The 20967-nt window shown below is 42.4% G+C and overlaps 3 protein-coding genes and 2 long non-coding RNA genes across 43 annotated transcripts in view; 2 read left to right on the top strand and 3 right to left on the bottom strand.

Annotated features, from left to right (window-relative positions):
- Positions 1–2400: 2400 nt before the first annotated feature.
- Positions 2401–11134, top strand: LOC146760670 (uncharacterized). 4 transcript variants are annotated; one of them, XR_014946420.1, is made up of 3 exons: positions 2424–2925; positions 4568–4600; positions 6613–11134. It is a non-coding gene; the product is annotated as an uncharacterized LOC146760670 (long non-coding RNA). The 4 variants fall into 4 exon arrangements; XR_014946418.1 differs by lacking the exon at positions 4568–4600 and having other exon boundaries at positions 2548–2925; positions 6613–6748; positions 7601–11134; XR_014946419.1 differs by lacking the exon at positions 4568–4600 and having other exon boundaries at positions 2788–2925; positions 6613–6748; positions 7628–11134.
- LOC107314526 (uncharacterized) lies at positions 5308–9369 on the bottom strand. Of its 4 annotated transcripts, XR_014946409.1 has the most exons (5): positions 9237–9369; positions 9029–9158; positions 7567–7634; positions 6599–6942; positions 5308–5770 (listed from the first exon to the last, which is right to left on the bottom strand). XR_014946409.1 is itself a non-coding variant. In XM_085548381.1 (3 exons), the coding sequence occupies exons 1-3, from the start codon at positions 9362–9364 to the stop codon at positions 5597–5599; spliced, it is 426 nt and encodes a 141-aa protein (XP_085404507.1). In that variant the 5' UTR covers positions 9365–9369; the 3' UTR covers positions 5308–5596. The 4 variants fall into 4 exon arrangements, 1 of the variants encoding a protein (XP_085404507.1); XR_001555481.3 differs by lacking the exon at positions 6599–6942; XR_014946410.1 differs by lacking the exon at positions 6599–6942 and having other exon boundaries at positions 5308–5764.
- Positions 11135–15321: 4187 nt separating the features above from the next.
- The window catches only part of GAL (galanin and GMAP prepropeptide), a 5833-nt gene continuing 187 nt past the window's right edge, over positions 15322–20967 (bottom strand). The window contains exons 2-7 of one of the 2 annotated variants that reach the window (XM_032445185.2): positions 20707–20787; positions 20019–20073; positions 19303–19371; positions 18827–18913; positions 16782–16859; positions 15322–15601 (exon numbers count right to left, since the gene is read on the bottom strand). In XM_032445185.2, coding sequence (XP_032301076.1) covers positions 15549–15601; positions 16782–16859; positions 18827–18913; positions 19303–19371; positions 20019–20073; positions 20707–20787 — 423 coding nt within the window. In that variant the 3' untranslated portion in view covers positions 15322–15548. The remainder of the gene's footprint in view (positions 15602–16781; positions 16860–18826; positions 18914–19302; positions 19372–20018; positions 20074–20706; positions 20788–20967) is intronic. The other variant, XM_015863803.3, reaches the window with a different exon arrangement.
- The window catches only part of LOC107314519 (uncharacterized), an 18664-nt gene continuing 18394 nt past the window's right edge, over positions 20698–20967 (top strand). For 2 of the 3 annotated variants that reach the window (XR_001555477.3, XR_014946421.1), the window contains exon 1: positions 20746–20860. This is a non-coding gene — a long non-coding RNA (uncharacterized LOC107314519). Of the gene's footprint in view, positions 20861–20967 lie in introns of all 3 variants that reach the window. The other variant, XR_014946422.1, reaches the window with a different exon arrangement.
- PPP6R3 (protein phosphatase 6 regulatory subunit 3) overlaps positions 20703–20967 on the bottom strand; it is a 70451-nt gene continuing 70186 nt past the window's right edge. For all 30 annotated transcript variants that reach the window (XR_014946377.1, XR_004307609.2, XR_014946367.1 and 27 more), the window contains one exon: positions 20703–20787. The gene's annotated coding sequence lies outside the window, so the exon portion shown is untranslated. The remainder of the gene's footprint in view (positions 20788–20967) is intronic.

Raw genomic sequence — 20967 nt, 5'->3', positions numbered from 1 at the left:
AAAGACCTCGTGTTGGCTAAACTTCGCCATAGTGAGCGTGTGTTTGGTTTTGTGTTTCTTTTGTTTGTGTCATTGCAGGGTCCTGCCAATTGCGGTGTTGTACTTCAAGGCAAGTAAGTGGTCTGAAGTTTTGTACGTGTTTAGTAGAGCGTTAGTGAGGAGAAGGGTATTAAACTGTACGTGAATTAAGTGACGTGTTCACCAGAGGATCTGACGGATTTCTGGTACAACGGAGACTTTTCCAAACCTAAAAGGGAAGTTTTATCAAAAGCACTCCAGATCAACAACCGCTCGTTAGGGTTGTTTAATTTGGTCGCTGTTGCTATTCCACATCACAACACCTTGTGGGATACCGGGAGTGAAGGGGACATTGTTTTCTCTCTCTTTTGCGGTCCGCCTTAAATGGGCATTAGGGGGGGGGGTGGGAGGGGGAGGGGGCGGTACCGGAGGGGAGGTCGGACGGGAACGGGGTTTTTTTTTTCGTCCGGTTCCCAGCGAGGAAACGGCGCGGTCGGAACTTCTCCGACATCCCGGCGTTGAGATTGGGACTCGGTTTTCTCCGTGTTGAGAGTCTCTCGCTATTGTTTTGTGATATTGGGTTTATTAAACTGCCGTTCCTTCTCGTAGCAATTTTTTTTTTTTTTTTTTTTTTTTTTTTCCCCTTCCTAGACCCATTCGCAATCTTCCTGCCCTTCCTCTCACCCGCAGCGCACGCGTCTGGGCCTCGTCGCATCGTGCCGTTCTAGAAGGGAGGTGCTTTTGTTCCTTGTCTCCCTGCGTTTGTTCCCGGTGTCACGGACTGAGCTCTAGAGAGAGCTCCGTGACGCCACATCAGTGCTTCGTTCTTCACTTAGAAACGGCTTACAGTGTGTGTGCAATCATACGTGGTGATTGTTTGTTTAAAGTAAAAAAATGTTAATCAAAATAACAGAAAATTGGCTCCCCTGGAAGCCGTGATCGAACACCTGGTGGGAAGGCAGGGCCAACCCGGGAGAGCTCAGGTGTACGCAATACAGATTAGTGACTGGAAGGGGTGGAGCGAGGACCCACCCCCTCCGAGATCTCATTGAAGGGTCGGCAGCGGAGGCGAGAGGTACCTTAGTGGAGTTTGTGTCCCAGTTGAGGTTTATGTGACCCCAAGCAGCCAAAAATTTTGAAGCTTGACCTCTAGTAACCCCAAGGGGCCGAATTTGACCTCACATGACCCCAAAGGGCTAATTGGGTGACATCTAGTAACCCCAAGGGGCCGAATTTGACCTCACATGACCCCAAAGGGCTAATTGGGTGACCTCGAGTGACCCCAAGCAGCCAAAAAATTCTGGAGTTTGACCTCTAGTAACCCCAAGAGGCCAAATTTGACCTCAAGTGACCCCAAAGGGCTAATTGGGTGACCTCGAGTGACCCCGAGCAGCCAAAAATTTTGCAGTTTGACCTCTAGTAACCCCAAGGGGCCGAATTTGACCTCAAGTGACCCCAAAGGGCTAATTGGGTGACCTCAAGTGACCCCGAGCAGCCAAAAATTTTGCAGTTTGACCTCTAGTAACCCCAAGGGGCCGAATTTGACCTCAAGTGACCCCAAAGGGCTAATTGGGTGACCTCAAGTGACCCCAAGCAGCCAAAAATTCTGGAGTTTGACCTCTAGTAACCCCAAGGGGCCGAATTTGACCTCAAGTGACCCCAAAGGGCTAATTGGGTGACCTCGAGTGACCCCGAGCAGCCAAAAATTTTGAAGTTTGACCTCTAGTAACCCCAGGGGGCTGAATTTGACCTCAAGTGACCCCAAAGGGCTAATTGGGTGACCTCAAGTGACCCCGAGCAGCCAAAAAATTTGAAGTTTGACCTCTAGTAACCCCAAGGGGCCGAATTTGACCTCAAGTGACCCCAAAGGGCTAATTGTGTTAACTGCGTTAAGAACCTCTTGGAGCCCAATTTAATCTCGATCATTATTTTATGGAGGTGGTTTTGTAACAAATAAGAAACAAAAGGAAAATTAAATATTTTTTGAAGATTCTTTCAGACCTGTCTTTTTTTATGAGATATTTATTAATAATAATTCAAATTTCCCTTCATCCAGCTGCACCCTTCCCTGCCTATATTTCACATTCGCACAATATTTTACAATACACAATATTTTACACAACTCAGAACTTGTTCCATTGCCTTATATCAAATGAGTTAGCTTTGTACTTCAGAGCTAAGCAAAAATTAGGTATCAGCACTAAACCCACAAATAGTATGGATTAAAAATAAAGATGACAATAAGGAACAAATAGAATGGACGTAGTGTGAAATACACTGCACATCCCCAGTTACAAAATAAATTTGAAGTAAGCCTGTGTTCCAAATTAAAGCATCTACATGTTACCATGAACAAAACCTGAAAAGAGAACTAAAGCCAGACCCCAGGCAGCAATAATCATAGTAACTATGTGTAAAATACAAGTAGATCTTTTTATTTTTGTTGTTCGTTTTTTTCCCTTCCTAGACCCATTCGCAATTTCCCTTCCCCTCTCCCGGATCGCACGTGTCCGGGCCGCGCCGCGCAGTTCGAGAAGGGAGGTGCCTTTGTTCCTTGTCTCCCTGCGTTTGTTCCCGCTGTCACGGAGTGAGCTCTGCAGAGAACTCCGTGACACCACATCAGTGCTTCGCTATTGACTTAGGAACGGCTTACAGTGTGTGTGCCATTATACATTGTGTTTGTTTTTAAAAAAAGAAATTAAAAAAGAAAGGCTCAGCTGGAAGCCGTGATTGAACACTTGGTGGGAAGGCAGGGCCAACCCAGGGCAGCTCAGGTGTACGCAATACAGATTAGTGACGGGAAGGGGTGGAGCCAGGATCCACCGCCTCGCAGAGCTCATTTTAGGGTCGGCGGTGGAGGTGAGAGCATCTTACTTGAGATCGTGGTTCTGTAGAGGTTTTGCGAAGGTAAGCGGCTTTTTTTCTTTGCTTCTGCAGCTGTGGCGGCTCCCGCGTTTGGGCTCGCTCTCGTTTGTTGCAGCCCAGGACTTTGTTGTGCCGCTCTTACTGCTGTGCTTTGTATCACGTAGCATTACACACACACAGACCACATAAAGGCAAGTCCCTCTCATGTTTATAATCTCCTCGCAAGTGCTAGAAGCCTGCAATGAGGCCTTTTTTCCTCTGAAATAAACTAACCCGATTCCCTCAACTTTTTTTTGTTAGGGGAGGCAGTACCAACTGGTGAAATAGGTTTTCTATCTAAGAATTTGTTCGACCCATTCTTGTGTGCTTTTGCAAAGCTAGACAAGTTTATGGGATTTCATGTCTGGGGAAACTTATTGAGAAGTGCATAGGAAACTGGTAATCACAGACCGAACCTGTGATTAAGCACCCGAGGCAATTGTCGGGTCAGCTGTGGGAACGTGGGTGGAGGCAATTCAGCTCGACTCCACCTGTCCTAGATTTCTTTTAAGGGCTGACCACCACTAAGGCAGCATCTCTTTTGGAGATGGCTCCTTCGTGGTGTTTGTGTGATGAGCTTCAGCATTTTCCATCTAGACCGAAGGCCTCTGAGTTGGTGAGTTTTCTTCTATAATCTCTGGCTATCTTTTTCCACCATTCTTGTACTATTTCCAGCTGTACATTACTATTGTTGCATTATTGTATTGTTCAAGAAGGATGAGCAATTTATCTTCCCTCAGGGAAGCAGTTCTGTCTGTTGTCTGTAAACAAGACAATTTCAACATCTTTAAAAAACCAAAAAAGTTTAAAAAAAGAAAAAGAAAAAAAAGAAAAAAAAAAAGAAGAAAAAAAAAAAAGGAGCCAGAACAAAACACACACACATACAAAATAAGCCAAAAAAAATAAAATAAAATAAAAAGAAAAAAGACAAGAAAACCAAAGTAAGACTTGTTGAATGAAGATTTGTGAAGAGGTTTTTTGGTTTTTTTTTTTTTTATAATGCCTCAGCCAGGAACAAAATAAATTACATACACCTTCAAACTGACTTGACAGAGGTTAACATATTGCTTTAGTGTGACTAAACATAAAAGAGCACTCTGTGACTGATGGTGCTATTTTGGGAAGTCATGAGACTGGTGACCTGGAAAGTCTGGGGCACATTTAATAAAATTAAAAAGGACAGTGTGTCTCAGTCTCAATAGCTTATACTGTAAGCAGTAACATTTCCATGATTGTAAGGAAACTGCTGAGTCAGGGCCCAAACCAGCCAGAGAGCACCTGGAAGAAGAGATAGGGTCAGGGTCGGGAGCGCAGGTGAAGAGGATTCAGCCAAGCTGAATTCAGCTGGATTCAGCTCCGCCTCTCTTAAGCCTCATTGAAAGGCTGACCCCCACCGAGGAAGGATCTCTTCTGGGAGATTCCTCCTCTGCAGAGTTATTGTATGAGCCTATATAATCTTTGCAGACAGATGAGCATTCTTCTTCTAGGATCATGTTCTCTGCAGTAGACCAGTACAAAGATGAATTCCAAAGCATTGCTCTTCCCTTACTTTTTTTCTCTTCCTTCTGCTGGTTTTTTTTTTTTGGTTTTTTGTTTTGTTATTTTTTTTTTGTTTTTTTTTTTTTTTTGTGCACTGAGTCCTTAGGAACCTACAAACTGCAGAGGAAGCCTAATGCAGGTAAAGTAGTTTAAGACCTCCTATTGTCCTTGTAATGGTTTTTTGTTTTTTGGGTTTTTTTCTAATTTTAAAGAAAAAAAATCCCCTTAGTTTGACATTAATTGCATAGGTATGAGGGTAAAGGCTTTACTTCTCTGCTTGGTAACCCAGATTGGTGTGGAAGGGAGATTAGTGTGGATGTAATTACCACAGGTGAGCATAGAGAGTGGAAAAGTGTTGTTTTTTTTTCTCACTGTCTGGTGAAGGTTTATTACTCCACATATACAATTATAGGACAAAAGTTAGGTTAGATTTTTAAAGCTGCTCACTGTCTAATGCCATTTGTTCTTACTGAGCTCACAAGAACTAAGGGATGAGGGCTTTTGTTTCTGATTTACCATAAAAACAAAAAAGAGAAAGGAAGTCCCTTTTTGTCTTTGCTGGCTGAGGGATACAATTGTACAGTCTGGCCCTCTAGTTAAAGTGACTGGGTAGGGAGAGCAGGTAGCTCTGTTTGGAAGGGAAGACAGTGCAAGGACAGTGCAGGCACTCAGGAAATATATTATGACCCCACAGAGGAGTGTGAAAGGTGGTGTTTCAGTGTTTTGTTTTTTTTCAATTTTAGGCTTGTATAGCTGCAACCCAAGTTGTTGTTCAGCCATTATGCATAATGTTAGTATGTAGAAAATGTGATCAGTGAAATGATACCAATTGTAAAACTGACTAAGTTCAGGGTAATTCAACAGGTTTTATTCCATTTCACTATTAGAACAATACATCCATTAACTTCAGCTGTCAAATACATTAAGTCAATAAATGGCTGTTATATTAACATAGCATAATTAAAAGACAACAATAATGCTCTCAGGCAGCATCCAAAGAAGGGCTCAAATTCCTTCCATTCATCTTAGCTGAGAGGGAGCATTTGCATGGTGGGGTCAGCTTCTTTTCCCAGGCAGCTTTTCTGTTTGTTAGGTCAAAAGAAGTAGAGGCTGGAGATGAAGAAAAAGCTCGCTCTTAGGAAGGCTGAGATATCAGAACAGGCTTCCTTGAGGCAGCAGTCACAGCCCAAGGCAGACACACTTCACAAAGTGCTTGGATGCAGCTCTCATCTTGAACAGTTGAAGTCAGGGCAATCTCACATAGAAGTAGGAGTCGCATGTCCATTCCAACCAGGTTGGCTTTCTGTTTCTATAAACAAAAAGACATTTAATTAGTGAATTTGCTTATCCATAAAGTTTCTCTCAGTAATATACTTTTTAGACATCCCTATTTAAAATAGCACCGCATTCTGTTTATCTCAGAGAGCAACACCTCAATTGCCTACCACCATAATAAGGAATTAGTGAGTAAAATTACCCTATAACTCATCAAAACTGTGCTGCAGTTTAGTCACTAGCGTTTGAGTTACATATGATGCTGCTTCCTTAAATTTCTCCCTTGAATTACCCACAAGTTTCACTTTAGTGGCAGCACCAATAGATCCTTAACTAATTGCAAGTTAAACCAATTAATAATTACATACTCACATAGAGATAGAAATGCTTGTGTGTAGTATATTCATGTATGGCAGAACCACAGTGCAGTTCTCTTACTTTTGTTAAAGACCAAAATGCAGAGCATGATGCATTTGTATAGTTAAATTTGTATAGTTAAAGTTAAGTCTCAGCATGTGACAAAGGTTCACAGGCACTAACTTCAATGTTGGACTTAAAGGGTCACGCATTGAAGCACTAGCTCAGTTTACCTAGTGAGAAAGCAGAGATTGTTCTCAGTGAGCTCCTTTGTAAAACAAAAAAAAAAGAAAACAAGTTGTTTTTTTTTCTTTATTTATTGTAAAACAAGGCAGTCACTGAGCCATACTGAGCTCAAGAAACAATTCTATCAGGAAATACAGCTACAACAACACAAACACTGGCAACACAGTCAGCCATTATACTCTGCACAAAGCAAGTCTGATGCACAGTATCTATGCCATAGGTAACTTGTAAAAATATTTGTTATTGATTGAAGTCTCACTTTGTCTTTTACAGAGCATGGAATGCCAAAGAGCCAATCACTTCAGGGATCATCCCTCTTCCTCTTCACATTTCCCAAGATGGAAACCTTCAGCAGCAAACAAGCGAGGCCAACGCACAGAAAGAGACCGCACATCCACATCTTTGTGAGGTATGCAAGGAATTACTGTTTTAAGTTAGAGACAGACAGGTATCCACTCCACCACAAACCCTCAAGTGAGCTAAGCCTAGTCCTTCCCCTACAGGGCAGATAGTCTCAGGCATCTCAGATCCCACAGGCAACGCAGAACAGTAGCACTCACATCAGAAATAATCCCACCAAAGAGCCTTCAGGAGCCAATAATCCTGCAAAAGGGAATTATCACTCACTTATCAAACCACAGAAATCAGCTTAGTTACCAGTATTTTAGAGGTAGGCATTGAAATAATAATAGAATTTTATCCTGAAGGCATCCTTCACAGTTTTGCTCTAGTAAGAAGATGAAGCAGGAGACAAGCAATTGAGGGAGAGCTAGCTTTTCACTATTTAAATCCAGATCTTTTAAAGTCCCCCATCTAGCAATTTGGCACATTGTACAGGGGGCACACTCTTACATACCAAGTAAAACTCTGCCCAAAGAGATAGTTTAAATTTTTTTGAAAAATATATAAATCAGTTGGCCTCAGAGAGCTCTCAGAACAGCTTTCACCAGCATTTCCATTTATTTCCCCATTTGGTTATAATTTTTCTTGCCCAGAGGAAATGACAATAAAGCCCTAGAGAACATAATAGCAGCTTCCCTCCTTCATAATCACTCAGCCTACGTAGAGTGTTGATACTGAAAACCACCCATAGCACACACAGGACCAGCATATGTGGCAAACAGCTCAGTCTAGCTCACCTCCAGCCACTTCCCCAAACCTCAGTAACCAGGAAATTCCCTGTACCCCATAAGGTATAAGGCCAGAGCCATTCCAAAGACATCTTACCTGATGCTTGTAATAAAGTCATCTTCTTCAGCAGGATACAGAACCCAGCTTCTCTCTCCAGCTCATTCCTGCAGGACCAAGACCACCACCACCAAGGAGTCATCACCACCCAGGAACCACTCCAAGTCCCACAGAAGACCCCTTCACCATGGATGGGCTTACCCCATCACAGCCCCACTCAGGAGGAGCCCCAAGGGGGACAGGGGGACTTAGCCTCCCACCACACTCGGGGGCATAGGGAGCCCCAAAGAGGACGGGGAGGGCCGAGGGAGGGCTAAGGGGGCAGGGGAGGGCCAAGGGAGGGCTAAGGGGGCAGGGGGAGGGTGGAGGGAGGGATAAGGGGGAGGGTGGAGGGAGGTGCCCCAAGGGGGCAAGGGAGGGTGGAGGGAGGGGCCAAGGGAGGGTGGAGGGAGGGGCCCCAAGGGGGCAAGGGGAGGGGCCCCCAAGCGGGGCCCCAAAAAAAATGCCACTGACATGCCCACCCTCCCGCCAAAAAAAAAAAATATATCTCTTTAGAGATAGTGCAAAATCCGGCCTCCAGCACCATTACAAGGGGGAGAACACAACTCAGACTGAGTCTAGACTCAGTCTGAGTTGTGTTCTCCCCCAGCAAAAGAAAAACAAGAAAAACTTAGAAAATAAAATTAAAAAAACTTAAACAACTTTATAAAAAACAAACTACAAAAAAGTCACAAAAAAAACCAAGAAAAACTTAACATGAAAAAAAATTTTAAAAAACTTAAAACTAAACAACTTAAAAAACTACAAAAAACTAAGATAAACGAAATTACTGCAAAACCCAACTTAAAGAAAAAACCAAGAAAAACTACAAAACACCAAGAAAAAATTGAAAAAACTACTACAAAGAAGAGAAACCAATTACTAAGAAAACAAATACTAAAAAAACCAACTAATAAAAACCCTAAAAAGCAACCAACTACAAAAACCAAATTACTAAATAACCATCTACAAAAACCAACTACACAAACTTAAAATAAAACCAACTTAAAACTAAACAAATCTCTAAAAAAATCAACTACAAAATCCAACTTAATACAAAAAAAACCAAGAAAAACTACAAAAACCTAAGAAAAAACAAGGTACTTAAAAACCAACTACAAAGCAAAGAACAAAAAAAACCACCAAAAACCAACTTACTAAAACCTAAAAAAACCAATTACTAAGAAAAACCAGCAAATTACTAAAAAAGAAAACAACTACGAAAACCAACTTACTAAAAAACTAAGAAAACCCACAAAAAATAGCTTTAAGAAACCAACTACAAAAAACCAACAAGTTACTAAAAAACCAACTACAGAAACCAACTGCACAAACTAAAAATAAAACCAGCTTCAAACCATCTTTAAACTAAATCATCACGCTCCAAAAAAAGCCAAAACCAAACCACATAATCCCCTGACAGCCAAAGGCAACACACCCCTAACGACTCAAAGACACCCACCTGACTCCACGCAGACGCATCCAGACCGTGCCGACTCTGCTCCTCAAACTGCTGCTGAGGGGATGCTGCCACAGCCGGGCCGCGGGGCTCGCTCGTCCTCGCTGCCGAATGCTCCGCTGCAGCGCTCAACCTGTCATAAAAGCAGCAAAACGTGACATCCGGAACGTGCCGTCCCGACACCGTGCCGCCAAAGGAAGGGGACGCCTACCGGCTGCTGTCACGCCGCCTGTCCTTCTCGCCCTCCCTCAAGGCTGCTCTCACTCGCGCTGTCCTTCCGTCCTCGCCCGCCTGGCCTGGAAAAAAGACCGAAAACGACGGGACGCGAAGCTCTTCCATACTCGCTTCTGCCGGCTTCCTCGGCACGCCTAGGCTTAGCTCATTACGATCCAGGGAAAATACGCTAAGGGGATACTTTATTGCTCTCTTCTGCTATCTCCGAGGTGCTTACCGTGAGGGCAGGGCTAGTGGCTACTCTCTTCTCACTGGTGAAGAGATGACAGAAAAAAGACCTCCCAAAAAAAGACCTCCGCTTGCCACGAGGTACCTTTAGGCTGGAAGACAAAAATCGCTACTTTACACAAAGGACAGTTCAACGCTGGAATAGGCTCCCAAGGGAGGTGGTTGACTCCACGCCCTGGGATCTGTTTAGAAGCCCTTTGGATGTGGAGCTCCAATAGAAGATACTTACTGCCTTGCGTCTTCCCGGTCTAATCCCGAACTTCACCGTATCGCCCGCGAGCCCTTCCTAGACCGGGAATACGAGCTCCGGCAGCGCCTCGACTGGGGTGAGGCGCCCCGGGGCTCCCCTACTTCTTCCTTCATCCTCAGGCAGAGCTCAAGGAGTTCCGGAAAAGAACACGGCGGTCCGGTCGTGCGAGCCGTGCCGCCGCGTCTCCCTGATGGGAAAGAGATCGCGCTCCTCAAGTTACAAATAAAGGGCAGGGGCTGAAACTAAAAAGGCCGAAAGGCGGCCTGACAAGAGACCCCAAAACAAAGAGCTTACCGAGCGGCTTCTGAACGGTCGCCGCTTCGGCCTGACGAGATGCTCGGCCTGAAAGAGAACAAAACTTGTTTCAGCAGCGCTTTGCGTTGCTGCACCCTCGCCTTCCCAGCTGCCCCGGGGCTGGAACAATACGGCCCCGTCTCGCTCGCTCCTATCGATTATATCGAGGGAACCCGAAGCCCTCGATAAAAAGCCCGGAGGGGGCTGAAAGCTGAAAGCGCCCCGGGACCCAGCTACGACTCGGAGAACGGAGCGGCGGCCCGCTCCGAAAACGCGGCGGCAGCCGGGCGACGACGTTAACCCGGCTCCGAGAAGCCGGGGGAGCTCCGCGCCGACCCCGGACGGAGCGCGGCGAGAGCCCGGCGGCCTCCCGCTGCGGGCGGACGGCCCCGAACGGCTCCCCGGAGCTCGCCGCGTCCGCGGTCCCGTTCCTACCTGAACGGCTCACCGGTTCGGGTTCATCTTCACCGGGAAACGTCCCACCGCAACCTGAAACAAAACGGCACAACACAAAGAGAACGTTACAAGAAAAATCCCAAACCCAAGGACCCGTTTCAAAAGCAGCCCATCGCGGTGCTCCGCAGCCCCAGCAGAGCCCAAACCTGACGAAGGAGCGGAGCCCACGCCGACGTCCGCACTCTATGAGATCCCGGAGCCGTCTGATGGCTCCCTGCGGCCTCGGGAGGAGCTTAAGAGCCGCTCGGGCCGGAACCCGCCCCCCGGCCGCCAACGAGGCGCAGCTGAGCCCGGGCGGCCGCGGCCCCGCGGCACCTGGCGGTACTTACCTCGTTAGCGCCGGCCGGGGGAATTGACAGCTCGACACGTGCGCTACAGATCTGAACTGAGAATCTAAAAAGCAGATTTCATTCTACTCTGTAATGCGCTTCTTGTCACCTCGTTGCGACGTACATTGATAAGTGAAATCACTGTGCCTCATTCAAACGGCTCGCTTTGCGTCTCACGACGCACTTCCAATGAACGTCCCAACCAATTACGGTTTCCAGCGGCCCCTGCTTCGTGCTGTCTCTAGTCCCCTTTCCTTCCCCCCTTCAAGAAACCAAAAAAAGACCAAAATAAATAAATAAGATAAATTAAAAAAAAAATAATTGTTGAACCTGTAAATACTTTGTACCTGATTCAGACAATATGGCTGAAGGCAGCAGTGGAAACATGGGAGCGGGGATGTCACGGATTCCCCAGTGGGTTTGCAATGCTGCAGAAAATTTCTGACTGCTAAAAATTAAAGCATAGCTTTGCGACCAGATCTGTACGGTGCCGCTTGGGATTACGCTCCTGTGTCCCAAACATCAACTGCCATGCTGTTGGTGAGATCTCAGTTATCTCCAGTAAAGGACACACATACTCTGAAAAGACTTCTGCCATCAAATTCACTTTTCGTGACAGTTTCACCATTAATTTAAACTTCTGAAAGTTGGACTCGGCTCAATTTCAAAACTTAAAATGGTAGAACTGTGAATGTTTGTATTGCACGCTGTTACATGTATATTTTATGCCACCATCACCAGCATCAGACAGAAAAAGATATCTGAACTGCACATTCAGATCTCAAAACAAAAAACAAACTCGGAGAACAGCTCATCCTCTTCAACTACCAGTCTTTTTTGATAAGTCAAGAGCCTTTTATGTCGCCTTTGGGATCTCGGAACCTTCTCTGCAGCCCCTTAAGGGTACAATAAATCTTTGTGAGGTGTTTCTTCAGTTAATCTCCTGGGTTTTCCACGTAAGTCTGAGATCGTATCCTGCAGATGCAACACTTCTTGCTTAAGAGGTTAAATACTCTGTGGGTCAGGAAGGGAAAGTCTCTGTTTGCTTTCAACAGGAGTGTGGGAAGGGCCAAAATTGCTGCTCAGTGCCACTAATATTCTCTTTGAAGCTTTGCAGAAGTAATGCTTCCTTCCTTCCTCTCCCTCTAAGGGACAACTTGTGGATTTCTCAACTAGAAAAGGTATTAACTGTTCCAGAATTGAATTGATCGCCTGGTTCAACACAGGTGTGCACCAAACTGCAAAGTTCTGAGGTGACAGAGTGCAGAAAGGAGGTTTGACACGTACAGTTTGACCTGGAACTGCAAAGCACTCCTAAGTCAGAATTCTCTGACAGTGCCTGCTACTTATCGGACTCACAGCAAAACCAAAGGAGCTGCTGTATTCCTAAGCACAGAAAAGAACACCGTGCTGTGCATACATATCAATTCCTACCAGAAGAATTTATTTTAATGCTTACTAAAAGCGTACAAGTTCAGTGGGAAAATACTAGCTTCTGCTATTTTCAGAAGTAAAACTCTTCACCTGATAAAATACAAACACCCTGTTGTAGGCAGCAGGCTTCTTACTGCCTCTGAAGTCACTTTACATTCTTAGCCTTACACTGCCCTGCAGTGGCAAAGCCAAAAGCTGCAGGGATACTGTTTACACCGGATCTTCAAACTGCTGTAACTAGGAGGAGTTTAACCATTACTAGAAGGGACAGAAAGGAAACCCTGCAGTGGCATCAAAATGAAACAGTTTACCTTTTCCATAGGAAACAAGACAAGTCAGTTCATGCCCTGAATCTGCTTGTCTCCGGGAGGTACTGGCTGACTCCAGCCAAACTGAGCTGCAAAAATGAAGATCTCAAACAGATTTCATTTGTTCTGATAGTAACACTTAGATCTTAACTTCCACCCAGTCATCGTGTCTGCCTTAGAAATCCCTTGAGATAATTTATATCTTAGTTAAATTACAAACTATTCTCCAGTGCCTGTTTCTGACTCGCTTCTTTTTTTGTCTCCTGTACTCTGAAATCATATAAAAATAATTTCATAGCATTTTCCTTGAGTTACTAATGTGTTACTTCATGTACTGTTTCACTTCATTATCTCCATGACTTGTTTGAAAGGCAAAAGTACAGCTCAGAAATTGACAGAGTCCTTTGTGAGCTGTCACGAGGTTCTTCATTCGTTTGAGAAGTCAGCATGCCAGTCGTAAGAAACAGGGCTGTAGTCTGCTTTCAAGTACTGCAAAGTTAAACCTGAGAGCAGAGTTGTGACAGTTCTTGCATCGAGCTTCCTCATTATTCTGAGTCCCTATATAATTATTGTATGCTAATTTTGCAGTCTGACCTTTATGTGAGTAGACAGGTGGGAAAATGCATGTACCCTGTCATCTGCTTAATGGCTTCCTAATCTGAATAGACTGTTCAGTTTCAGCTGTACCATCTGGAAATACCCTCTTTTGCTTGGAACTGCTCTGCATGTAAACAAGTATTGGTGAAACTATCTGACTAGTGCAGCACTGTATTAAAGCTAAACCTTTTTTGGTTACATAAAGTTGTAATTTCTGTATAATTTGTAGCAAAAAAAAGGTGGATTTCCCAAGTTTCTTAGGTAAACTGGCATGCAGACATGCAGATGACAAATCTCTGCTTTAATTAAGCCCTGAATCACGGTTGCAAGGGCTGTATTACAGCCCTGTACACAAACAAGTCAGTTATATGTTCTAAGGAGCAATCCGGTCAGACTTTCTGAGCCAGTAGGTTCATTAGGACCAATTGTTTTTGAGGGACATTTCTTCTAAATGTAACTGCTTCTGCAGTCTGGCCTATGCAATGCTTTCCTGTACCACAGTTTCACTATGAAATGCGTGGAGAAGTACTCCTTTTTCTAGTGGGGTTCCTCAAAGTTACATGATCATTTCATTAGGTATTCATTAACTCCTGGGTTACGGTACGGAATAAATTCATTAGACACCGCAACTGTGATGTTTAAGACTACGGTCTCCCACTCTGCCACTCTCTTCAGCTAATGAGTCACGGCCTCTTTGGTCTCCCTGCTTTTAATAGTTGTTTACTGCTGATGAAGACCCTCAAAATATTTCTTGATACCTTTTCTGGTTCCAGAGTACCCTCTTCTTTCAGTGTGATGACCAGAAGTACAAATGGTGCCAAACGAATGGGAAAACATAGTGATGTTTTTGAATTTTTGCCTGCTTTCATTACAAATTCTAGCATTCCATTTGCCTTTGAAAATGCTGCTGAGGTTTAGAATGACATTTTAGAGAACTGAGGTACAGTGAGTCTAAGCTGTTTTTCTGGAGATAATTTAGGCCGTGATTATGCGTATGCACAATTAGAATTGTTTTCCTCAGTGCAAATTACTTTGCTTGCATCAGCATGTAATTTCATCTGCCATTTTATTATCCAGTTATTCAGAAACATGCGAGCCTTCTGTTCATTATCACTATTAGATTTGAACACCAAATAATTTCATTGCATTAGCGAACATTGCAACAAAGTTTTCCTTATTTATAAGGCTTGGGCTTTTATCTTTGTAAGACCAAAGGTTAAACTAATGCTAAACACAAGTGAGAGATGATACACAGGGGTGGGCAAGTTAATGAAATGTACACAAAGATAGGAGTTGTTTTGGGGTATTTTTGAGAAGTGCATATCAGACATTGAATCATAGTCGGAGCGGTTCTTGGAGGAAGAGCAAAGAGACAGGGCAAAATGGCCTTGTGCTTTCAGATTAGTCGCTAACGGTTTGGCATCTAGACTGTACTCTGCTACACTAAAAGTGAAAAACAGATTATGTAATGATGTTCTGCAAAGCCTCTGGCAGTCTGTGTGCTCCAGAAAACAGTATTTTGAAAGGACGGTATTTCATTGTGCTACATAGAATGTCAAAATCAAATGTGAGGAACCTTTATAAGATTCTTCATACTCTGAAAGTTATCCACATTTCTCCTGTGCCATTTACCCTTTATCGGCCTCACACCCCAGTCCTGCTACATCAAAACCCGTCAGAGTAATTAAACATGTGCTTGCTGGACCCAAATTAAGGCACCTCAAAAATTAATTTTTTTAAACTACTTTATGGCAGTAGAGTCTCCTCATTAAAGAGTATGGACCCAGTATTTGTGATGGCATAGTGTGAACCTATTACAATTGCATTTACATTATGTAACAGTAAGCGTCAGCCTGTAGGCTGGTTTATTAAAGATGAATAATATTAAATGCCAAGGGAACATGAGCTTATTTTGTGTCTATGAGCAGATGAATGGGAAGAAGGATTTCTGTGAAATACAGGAGTACGAGCAGATCTGTGACTTTAAAAGATTGTATGATGGTAACAGTCTGGAGCTGAACTTTTCCTGTGTCTCCGTGAGCTATGATTCTCCAAATGTAATATTTATGTTCTATTTTGTGGGTAGAGACGCAGCATAATCTTACCATTTAACCTGGGATTGGTATGTGAATGGTCCTGTGCTTTTTAAAGGGAAACAAAAAAAAATAGTTGCTGTTTATTTTTATTTCATCATTTACCTACAGAAAAAATTTACAAAGCCAACATTTGACACCATAACATTACAGGAGAGAAAAACAAAACCAAAGAGGCAGAACATCATTTACCATTTCCCAGATTGATGAAAACAATACATCTTATCTTTTGTTCCTCTGGATCTTTTGTATAGAATTGATTCAGATTTACACTACGACAAAATAAAAATGCGTTCTTCTTCAGGACTCGTTTGTTTCCTCTGGTGAAGGTAAATTGTCAAGTGCTCCCGCCTCTTCAAAGAAGGAAAAAAACGAATTAGCAGGTATGTAACTGTGCGTAACAATCTTGGCAAGTAAAACATAAGAACCAATTAGAGACTTATACTTTTTAAAAAATATTATCTGATAACTGAAAGCAGTAAAGTCATGGTTCTGATCCTGTGTAAAAGTTTATATTAGATCGTGGCAATACCTACTGTTAGGGGATCATGTGATCATATTCTGTCTTTTAGAACCTGGGAATACAAGAGCTATCTCGTGAAAAAGTGATTTGATATGATCTGGAGATACTATTTTCCTGTACTCCAAGGACAAATAGCAATACCAGCTTTTCCTGAATAAAAGTAGGTGTTAGGCATTACTATGCTAAATAAGGAGTGGATAGTTACAGCTATTCTACACCTGTTTTTTATTCCTCATCCTTCCCTGGGAAGAAATCATTGGTATTTCTATGAGATGCAATTTATTTTCTTGGCTGACAGCTCAGTAGGTATGAGCCTATTCAACACAGTGGACTCTCACACTTTACATGTTTTGCATTCTTTGCTTTCTTATCCAGTCATTACTTTTGCTTCCCTAGGCTCAGATAGCAAGGTATGGAAATAAATTTCTAGGGCTCCTTTACAGGGGAACGCTAAACAAGCTAATTGTTTATCCACAGTAAATATACATGCTAATAATGTTCTTTGAACAGATGTATGTATTTGAATTCTCTCAGGCCTTCACTTCTGGCTGTAAAGAGTTCTTGTAACAGATGCAGATTTGATTAAGTAAGCATTAAGTTGATGTTTTCAGTAGTGAAAATTATTTTGATTGGCTGGATGCAAATCATTAAAAAAATTAGACCAAAGATGTCTGGCTTTGCGCTGGCTCCATAACATTTTAGTAGTCACTTTCTATTTACACAGTGCCGTGAGTAATCAAATAATACTACAAACCTCGAGCACTGGGTATTTATTTACCTGCGTTTTGACAGGACTGCCTGTACTCGTGAAGTCAGATGCCTTTCTAGGTATGTTCAAGTAGAACTGACTTCCTCACCTTCCTCCCACCCTTGCTCCCAGAAATACAGGCAAATCGGCAGCAGACTTGTACATTCAAGACTAGTCCCCGATGTCACAGGAAAAAGGCCAACAGAAACAGATCTTCGGTGCTTCTGCTAAATATAACCGTATTTAAAAGATATTCACTAACCTTTAAGATGCAAGTAAGTCAAAAACTCGACGACTGTGCGCACAATGTTCTCATCAGCCAGCGGTCTTCCAATATTTCCTAAAAAATAAATGGGTTCTTACTCAATGTTAACATGGTGTAAATGTATCTATTAATTGCATGTAACATTGTGGCTAAACTCATAAGGTTTCTGAAAAGACAATATGGGAAAAAAAATGCTTCAAATGGAATTCCTTGTTTCACATAAGAGCAAAGCAACTTTCAGTTGTGCAGCTGCAATTCTCAAAATAGACATTGCACAGCTTTGTATGTTACTGCTACAGAGGAGCTACTTTGACAGCTTAATGATCCTGACTCTTGAGGCCGTGAGCCCAATTGTAGAAGACAGTTATCCTTTGGTCTAAACTCCCCCTTTTGTGTCTGCTACCTTGAGATGAAACAGAAGGATAAATGCAGCAAAAACATCAGCTTTACAGAACACTTAAAAGTTCTGCATGAGGTCTGACTTTGTTCCCAAGTAGATGCTAAGTGACATAGAAGTGATTTATAGTCCTAAGAACTGGGCCTGGGGCTTATCTAGAGGCTCAGAAGGATGTGTTTTTGCATCTATAAAACAAGCCCTATTTAATCTCTTTAATCTTGTGCAAGTTGGCTTTTTGATACTTCTAAAATAGCCCAGATAATCAAATGTTCTCTAAGCTTGTTGTTGTACTTGGGAAAATGAGTAATGTGTTTGATGTGTGTACTGCAAAACAAAACAAAACAAAACAGAAACATACACAACACACAAACCTAAGAAGTGGAGACATCTGCTTTTTATCAACAAGGAGGAAGCTTATTCCATATTAGAGAACCAATTGTAGGTAATTTTGCACTGTTTTAGTTCACTACACATAGAAGAGATGGGTGGCAGAATCTGACTCACACTCCATTATCGCACTGGTGAAAATACTGTCCCTTCATGTTATCACTGAGGACATGTTTCATCTCAGAAAATAGCCTGAAAGGCAGCTTTTGCAGCAGGCGAGTGCTGGGGGAGTTGTTCCATGACACTAGAAATGATTAACTTCTGTACAGACCAGACAGAGCTGCGCAGCCCACATGAAAAAGATTGATGAGAAATTTTAAGGCAAGAAAAAATTCTGATTAATATGGTTATATTCGTCATCATATTTCATTTGTAATCTGATATTTTATATATATATATATATATATATATATTAGGGAGCTGAGAATACACACGTTCCAGTGAGTATACATGATTCTGATTTTGTATAGCCAATTGCAGCTTCGTGCACCGTACCTTTAGACTGCAAATGCTGTTTTCCTTTAAGATTGTTTCTGATTGGTGAAGTATTGGTATTTTTATACTAATGCAGAGGAAATAATTCTTGTTTTGCTGCTGCTTTAATATATGGCTATAAACCATCACTAAACTGGAACTCATTCTGGAAACACAAAATCTGAGCTAAGTGTTAATTTGACTTGACTTTTAATGGACTTGTCTTAGTTTTTGGACAAAGCCAGTTCTCCAGCTTTAATGAAAACAATCCAAATTACATATATATAAGAACATTGCAAAACAACTTGGAGAGGTTATTTTAAATGAATGGCAATCTTCTAACATAAGCAGTGCCATAGAAATCTAAATCGGTTGGTTTCAGCTCCATAATATCAAATTCAAAAAATATTTGCCAGTTTCTGTTGGTTTCCCTACTGAGAAGAGTGATCTCACTTCTTAAACAGAAATGAGCTCTCGATCTACTACGGTGAAGTCTGATATACTGAATTGCGTATACAGTAAGAAAAACAAATGTGTTTAAAGTGAAATCAATCATGCTGCTTTTAAAGTAATACAATTACGGAACTTCTTCCAAGGAAACAGAGAGTTTAAGCACACTTCTGAGAGGGTGAAATTCTAATTAACTTCCTCACCAATATTTAGTGGGATACCTGCAAAAGTGTGTGAGTAACCTTATATCTAAGCAGTGAAATCAGATCAGTGATAGTCACTAAAATAAGACATTTAAAAAAACCAACAGTACTAACTTCCAGAATTGACTTACCTGCTTTTATATCCTCCTCAGGCTGTATTTCACGTTTACCAGTGAAACCATGTTTGTCGTTAAAAGATCTGTGGTTATCTACTGCATCTGACAAATAAATGAGAAATCAGAGGAGTTAATCGACTCGGCAGCAACCTTTTCCTTTCGTGGATTTCAATGACAAAATCACAATGAACGCTTTAGTTCGACGCTTATGTACAAAATGGCAAAAAAGGTCACTACAATAACCTCTCTTCCACATTCGTGGTTATGATTTCTATCATTTTCAGACCCAATACAGTGTCTACATACTTGTCAAAGCCGTTACTGAATTCAGTGAAAGTTCAAAGTAAAAAATAAGTTTGTACATTTGGGTGTAGTCTGGGAGGTTGTCCTTGCTACCCTTTCCCCTGCTATTAGAAAGTGTTGTCAAGGTGTTTACTAAAAGAACGAGCTACAGATAAATTTTGCAAGATTATTCATGTAAACTATCTTACATGCCCCTGGTGCCTCTTCTCCCCTTGCAATGGGCATTTCCTTTATCATTAAAAGGTGATCAATACGACCTGCAACAAAGGATGATTCCTATTACCCAGTCTTAGATAAACGGCATTTGAAAAGCACATTTCGATATTTGTCAGTTTGGTTAGATCTGCTGCAGGGCACTAATCTACACAGCCAGTGAACACGTTTAAGATGTATCAGTCAGTTTTCATGTACCCATTTATGTGCTCTATATATGGAGAGTTGTTGCATTTGTCATGTGTCACTGAGACTGAGAATATATCAACACAGTGAACTGTTATAGTTTTAGACATAACTTTGCACTTTGTTACTGTTCTAATTTCTTTGTATATATGTATTTTTTTAAACAGTGCTATAATAGAGCCATTTTCAAATAGATTTTAACTGTAACACTTCCAGGAAAAAGGAAAAAAACAAGGATATATTTTTCATATGGAAATTACAGGCCAGCAGCACACAAAGCGCCGAGATGTGCATCTGTGTATCAGGTCTTCCAGCATTACAAAACAACAATTAATGCCAAAGGCAACTCAGTTCTATAACAGGCACATAACAAATATCTAAACAAGCATTCAGTCTTTGCAGGCTTGGTGTAGCTGTCAGATAAGTGAGTAGCACACAACAAACAAGTTTTACAAGAAGAAGCTTCTGAGTTTTGAAACAGTGCTAAAAAGGGTGCTCGACTTACGTGGCCCAAGCAGGTAACCGGCACTGTTCAAAGTCCAGCCCCTTTTTTCTTTTGCCTCAAACAAAGAGAAATGCAAGTAGATTAGTGCTTGAACAACGCTTGCTGAAGACAAGAAGGCAATCGGCACCCAAATGGATACTCTCTTAGCAATAGTGTCTTCCAAAGGTTTGAAATAAGATAACTTTGGAGAAAATTAAGTAGTATAATAATATCAAAGCATTTACCACCACTAGCTCCTGCCTTCTCCCCAGGCAGTTGTTGACATCCATGTGCTGTAAAGATTTCACATACTATAAGTGAAAATGCACACCACAGTTTGGAGATAGCAGTTTTGACTTTGCTTATTAACTTTATTTCCAGACAATCATTTAGCAAACAGCACATTTTTTTTCTATTAATTGCTTGAATTTATGTGACAGTTTCTATAAAAGATCCATATCTGCACCACCTCTTCTCAGTCAGAGATGGAAATCCATTGAATTTTGCTCTAGACCTTTGTTTCTTATTCTTTGTGACACGGGAGCTATTATTCAAAAGCCTGGCATTTAATTAATTAGCAGCCCCACATGTGCGAGTGCTACAGCTCGTCTAACTGCTGGGTATATAAGAAAAGAGCTCGCCGTCACTTGTTGGCTTTGACATGGTTGTTGCCCGGAGAAAAGCACCCCTGTGGGAGATGAGTACTTACAGACAGAACCAGTCCGAACGTTTCTGACAGGGCGGCACAAAGGATTAAAGACAGAAACAGGAAACCCGCACACCTCTGCATCTGAAAAGAAACCGCACCAGGGTAAGCTTCAGGTCGCTCGCTGCCGGGCTTCTAGCTTGGATCCGCGTAGCAGGTGAGCAAACTGGCCACTGATGAGGGGTGAGGATGAGCCTTCCTCCCGTGGGAGCCCGCACCCCGATTCCCTCTGGGGGGCGGCGGGACAAGGCCGAGAGATGGGAA

This window comes from Coturnix japonica, chromosome 5 (assembly GCF_054131305.1).
Source record: "Coturnix japonica strain WE chromosome 5, WE-NBRP24, whole genome shotgun sequence".
Taxonomy (NCBI): domain Eukaryota; kingdom Metazoa; phylum Chordata; class Aves; order Galliformes; family Phasianidae; genus Coturnix; species Coturnix japonica.
The sequence above is the reverse complement of the archived record's forward strand: the minus strand, read 5'-3'. Positions and strand labels throughout refer to the sequence as shown.